We start from the raw sequence: 6325 nt of genomic DNA on the forward strand, positions 1-6325 counted from the left end.
ATGGGGTGTAGTAAGCAAATGCTCACCTCCCCCTTTAAAATTTAATTGGATTGGGCTTCTACCAATTCAATTAAATTTATTTCCCAACAGACAATTTAATATTCACTTAGTGCATGTGAAATTACAAAATTACCCCTAATACAAAAACTAGTATAGGTGCCCTAAAATACAAGGGCTGAAAAATCCTATATTTCTAGGGTATCCTACCTACATTATGGAGCCCTAAATACAAGGACCAAATATAATGACATCCTAATTTAATATGTACAAAGATAATTGGACCCAACCTTGGCATATGGGCTTAGAAATCTACCTTGAGGTTCATGAGAACCCTAGGGCCTTCTTCAGCAGTTCTAGTCCAATCCTCTTGGGGCCTCTTGCTCATGGCTCTAGTGACTGGTTCCTTCCTAGCGAGGATTGCATCATTAACAAACTTATGTTAACATCGATTTTACAAAATATCGATGTTAACAAACTCGTGTTAACATCGGTTTTATGAAAAATTGATGTTAACAAACTTGTGTTATTTACGAGATTGCCACTGTGTTTTTTTTAACATTGATAAAAAGCCATTATTTGTAGTAGTGATAAAAGGATATTTAATGTAAATAATGGTGATAAGTCACATGATTGATATGTGAATGTATGAATACATGATTTTGATGATGCCAAAGTAAACAAGGTTGCTTCAAGATTAATACAAGGTTGCTTCAACAAACAAATCCTTACTTCAAGATTAACTAAAGATCAAGCCTTACCTCAAAACAAAGTATTTCTAAGACATCCAATGCTCTGGTAATGTTAAAAAGGGTTTTGAATTTGAATTTTGAACCTGTAATCAATTACCAGATGTTTGTAATCGATTACCAGCAACGATACTCTTGAAATTCAAATTCAAAAGTCATGACCCTTCAAAATATAATTGTATAATCGATTACTAGAAACCTGTAATCGATTACTAGTGAAAAATTTTAGAAAAAACTTTTTGAAATGACACATCTCTTCAAACCATTTTGAAAAGGCACGAAGGACCTATATATATGTGTGTCTGATTTCAAAAAGCAAGAGAGAGATATTCCAAGAGAACTTCATTGTCAAATGCTCTCTCAACAACTCTTCGGCAAACACTTGCAAATCTATTGAGAGTTCATCCAGGAACTTCAAATTGTATTATCCACTCTAAAGGAGAGTAATCTTTCTGTTCTTCTCAGAAAGTCAATTGTAATTAAGAGACTGATTGTCTCTTGAATTGTGAGTTTCCTGAACACAAGGGAAAGTGATTCCTTGGGTGTTCAGAAGTTGAAAAAGGATTTTTACAAAGATAATGGAGAATCTCAAGTGGGTTGCTTAAGGACTGGACGTAGGCACGTACGGGAAGTGGTCGAACCAGTATAAATCGAGTTTACATCTCTCTCTTCCTTTATCTCATTTATGTTATTGCAATCAATTTTGTCTTGCATGTTTAAAGAATATTATTAAATTGATTATTGTTTCTTCTTCTACATTCTGAGCCTATCATCTAGAAGGGGGTGAAAAGTTTATTAGTAGGAATTTAGAAACTTAATTCATCGGCTCTCAAGTTATTGGGGTCACTTGTTCAACATGATAATATCACTAGGTAAACACTATAAATAGATATTCTGTAATCAAAATATTGTAATACAACTCAATACTATGAGACTAAAAAGATCTCTCTCTCTCTCTGAACTCTCTAAATTTCCTCTCTCTGATCGTGTCCTTTTCTCTCAACCTACTTTATGTTGCATGAGTCAAATCACACATCGTGTCCTACACCATAACAATTATATATGCAAGTGAGATGATAATGAATTGAGGTAAATACTATAGTGATATGATTTTTTACATATATTGAACAGAGTTTATTCCAAACTAAAACATTTTATAAATATAAACCATTTAAAATCAATGCTAAATGATTTTCCACCTTTTAACTTTATACAGATTTTTAGATGAATCAAACTCATAATCTAAGTACAATTTCATATACTCACTTGTTTACTTTATATAAAAATGTTAACCATTTAATTGTTCAATTATAATTAAGTATATATAAATATATATTATATTTTTTAGTCAAATATTATTAAAGCTACATTAGATTACTTATCTTTTGATTTGGTTGATTGTTGTTTTAGCCTCTATACATGGTTTGCATTATAAATCGGTTAACTAGAGACATATACAAGAATTCAGTATATTGGAAGGGAGTAAAATGAAATGAAATAATTAATTAATAAGTTAATAAGTAAAAATTAAAAATCAATATTTTATAAAAAGAATTGTTTATTATTTCCATATCACGAAATTTATTTTTTGATTGCTAAGGAAGTCTACCATATGTTAGAGAGTGAAGAAGATACGTTAAAGTAAAGATAAACGGCCATAATGAGTTTGGTTAAACAATCCCCAAAAGGACTTCGGGCAACTTTGAGATGTAACATATGAGCAAAAACATTGAGTTAAGCATTCATATCATTGTATTCATTTGTTTTTTTTTTTTTTTTATCAACAAGTAAAATGTTACTTGTTAGTTTATTAATTTTTCTAGATAGATTCAAACTCATAATTTTTCTTTCTTTTTCTTTTCTCCTTTGAAGTTAACCTTATAAACCCTGCCGTACATGGATGGTATGTTGCTAACAAAAAAACATTTCCTTTAGGCTCTATCCCATTAGCTCACTAACAATGGGAGTTTTAGTAAAAACAAAATGCAAGAATTACCCATTAAATAAATGATTAATATTTGAAGATTAAGATTTTACAAGACTTAAAACATTGTTAAATGTACCTTCGAAATAATTAATCAAATATACGTTACTATATATATATATATATAAGTAATTTCTATAATTAACTTCTATCTTATAAATCAATGTTTTCGTTGTGAACGTAAGACCGTCTCTTATTAACTGTATTTGTCATATGATACAAGATTTCACAGTTATATATCATTTATTTATATGTATTTTAAAAATTTTACTATATTAATAGTCTCTTCCATACTAAAATTTCTTTTTTTTTCCTCCTCAAATCTTATTTTTAGCTTCTTTAAATTTTAATATCAAAATTTTTCATTTCCTTTTAAAAAATTAACTATTTAGATTCTAAAATTATTCTTTTCAATTTGAACTTTACTTTTTTCACCTAATAAGTCTAAGCTACTTTTATTTATTTATTTAAAAATTTGAAGTTTTCTTTTTATAAATTTCATATATGTATTGTTCAAAATTTATTCAAATTAAAGTATATCCACACCCTTCAATTCATGTTATACCTGCTACTTGCTAGTCTTTCAAATTAGTAGCTCTTTTTCTTTTTCTTTTTTTTTTTTGACAAAAGGAAACTTGGATACTTTCGTTCAAGATAGGAGAAGTGGAAATACATGCGGGTACTTAGATACTTTCAAATGAGTAGCTAATTAAGTATGAAATGTTATTCTATAATTGGTTAATAGTTGATTAACTTAGAGACGTGAGATGATGACGCGTTAAATAGTGAGTAAAATATATATTATTGTGTAAAATGACATCCCGGAAAGTTTTAAACGTTTGCATCCTGTAATTAACTGATTATTAATAGTCTTGCTGCTTTGGTTAGCATTGGTTGCTATCGAAAGTCGAAACGGTGATTTGCGTGCATCACAGAGTGCGTGGAAATGAAATGGTGATGCTTGCAATCCTTGATGGCTAACTTACCAATTTTATATGGCAAGTTCCAAAATCCACAAATCGGACAAAAGCGGTTGAAAAGGAAAGGAAGAAATAGATAAAAGATAAGTAAGAAATGATAATCAAACAACTTCGGCAATGGGTCATAACTGTCTTTTCCACCCCACTTTCTCTCTCTGTATGGCTGCCTGCCCTAACTGAAAATGACTGCGAGCTGTGGTCTACCTGTTGTGAATATATCGCTATTTTATTTAATTTTAGTTAAATGTCAACATTTTTTTTACATTTTTTCTTTTTTTTTTGGTATTTCTTTCTATAACAACGTTAATCTCACCTCTCTCTCCTATCTCTTCTTTCTTTGTTTAGTATAAATTTTATACTTTGAATCATTTAAAAATTATCAAATTTAAAATTTTGAACCACGTACCTTTAAAATGTACATATATATATATTCTGTTTATTGATATTTTCTTTTAAAAAATTATATTTAAAATACTGTCTAACATTAAATATGGGCTATGCTGCACTAAATAAATTTAGCTCAATTAATTAAATTATATACATAAGTTATTATAATCTCATCTGGTTACTTGCGTTTAATTGTTATAAAAAAAATATAAACTACTCTTTCTAGAAGACTAATTCTCTCTATTAGAGTTAATAACTTTTTTTATTTAACAATTTAGGTTCAATTGACATTAAACTTGATCCTTTAAGTAAGATATTAGGTTTGAAACTTATGATAGAAAAAATGTGTTTGAAAGAACAAAATTTATTAAAAGTGACTATTCAAAAAAATTTGTGAAAATTAACAATCATCAAAACTAGTTAATACTTCACACCAATCCTGATGGTTTTAAAAAAATTCTTTTATTTAAATTAAATTTTTAAAAAATATATCCAATAGAGTTTCTTTAATTTTCTATAAATAAAAAATAAACTATGCATCAGTTCCATACACCAACTCAACATGAGCAGTTCCGCACTTCTAATCTTCCTCTATATAAAGTGTAAACTCTCTCTATCTCTATTTCTCTCTCCTCTCTTCTCTTGTGTTTCTTCTCTCTTCTCGGAGTGATTATATTCTCTCTCTTTTTTGGGTTCTTGTTTACTCTTTGGCTTTCTGGGTCTCTCTCTTTCTCTCTCCCACCCTCCAAATTCGCCTATTTTTCCTCTTCTTTTTTTCATTCATCCCTGTGACACCAAAACCAATGGTGGATCTTCAAACCGTTTGCTGCATGTGCGGCGACGTTGGTTTCCCAGACAAGCTTTTTCGCTGCAACAAATGCCGCAATCGCTTCCAGCACTCGTATGATGCTCCCTTTCTTCTACTCCTTCTCAAATTATCAGTACCATTCCCTTTATTATTATCTCTATTGTTTTCATAACCATCATTCAAAAATCATAAAAGTCCAAGCTTTATTTATCATAACATAATCATCTAATTTAGTTTTCACAAGAACTCTATTGTTTTTTATAACCATGATGCAAAAATCATGATCATGGCCATATTTATGCTACCTTTTATGTTCATATACGTGTAGCTTCATAAAACATGTATGATTTTTTTATTTGAATTTTGTACTTTTCAATGTTGGTGTTACTTTAGGAGTGAATTAAACTTAAAGTTCAATTTATCTTTTTTTCAGGTATTGTAGCAACTACTACGGAGAATTACCGGATATAGAACTGTGCGATTGGTGCCATAGCGAGGAGAAGAACTTGAGACATATTGGCTCCAATTCGAAGAAACCGGTGTCGGCCGGAAACGAGGCCGGAGCCACCCACCGTTCGGAGTATTCCGGCGAGAAAATGATCAAGCAGCATGATCATCATCGTGAAGAGAGTGGTTCTGAGAAGGGTAAGAGTCCCACACCATCGCCACGACCCGGCACACGCAGGTACAAGCTTCTCAAGGATGTAATGTGTTAAAAGAGAGGGAAAAAGGAAGAAACAAAGGTAGCATCTCAACCAAACCAAGGAGAAGAAGAAAAAAACACAAAAAAAGAAGACAATATTATAGGTGACTTTTGTGTCTTAAATTTTGTGTCATGTTAATAGCGTGTAGTAAGCAAGTGTTTCTTGAGGGCGAGCCCTGGTGCAGCGATAAAGTTGTGCCTTGGTGACTTGTTGGTCATGTGTTCGAATCTGAAAACAGCCTCTGGGTAATGGGGTACGAAGTTTTTTTTTTTTTTTTTTTATGATCCTTCTTCCGTCTTGAGTGGTTTTCAGCAAGTTGTGAATAAAACTATGCAACTTTATTAGTATCTATTATAGTCCCGAAATCTATGGCATAATTATTAAGTTTAAGGTTTTTCTCCCCACTTCTTTTTGTATTTGTCTATTTATACTTATGTTTTCAACTGTACATATTATGTAATTAAGTATAACATATATATTCACAAATAGGATTGGCGAAGTAATCTAGCTATTTTTTCAAACGTTTTTTTGAAGACTACTCAGGATAATGCATGGTACACATAAAGTAGGTTTCCTGCATGAGATTGGTTGGTTAAATGAAGTGAGTGAAAAATAATATTTTATTGGAATCCAGCTTCCAGACCCAGAGGTTAAAGCTGCTAAACACTGTATGTCTACAAATGCAACGTTTTAATTAGTCCATAATAAATATTACA

At 30.8% G+C, this 6325-nt stretch overlaps 1 protein-coding gene across 1 annotated transcript; it reads left to right on the plus strand.

Moving 5' to 3' along the window:
• The first annotated feature begins 4726 nt into the window (after nucleotides 1-4726).
• LOC100797722 (uncharacterized) lies at nucleotides 4727-5956 on the plus strand. The gene is made up of 2 exons (XM_006573157.4): nucleotides 4727-4998; nucleotides 5339-5956. The coding sequence occupies exons 1-2, from the start codon at nucleotides 4901-4903 to the stop codon at nucleotides 5619-5621; spliced, it is 381 nt and encodes a 126-aa protein (XP_006573220.1). The 5' UTR covers nucleotides 4727-4900; the 3' UTR covers nucleotides 5622-5956.
• The last annotated feature ends 369 nt before the right edge of the window (nucleotides 5957-6325 follow it).

The sequence above is a fragment of the Glycine max genome, chromosome 1 (genome assembly GCF_000004515.6).
Source record: "Glycine max cultivar Williams 82 chromosome 1, Glycine_max_v4.0, whole genome shotgun sequence".
In the NCBI taxonomy this organism is placed as follows: Eukaryota; Viridiplantae; Streptophyta; class Magnoliopsida; order Fabales; family Fabaceae; genus Glycine; species Glycine max.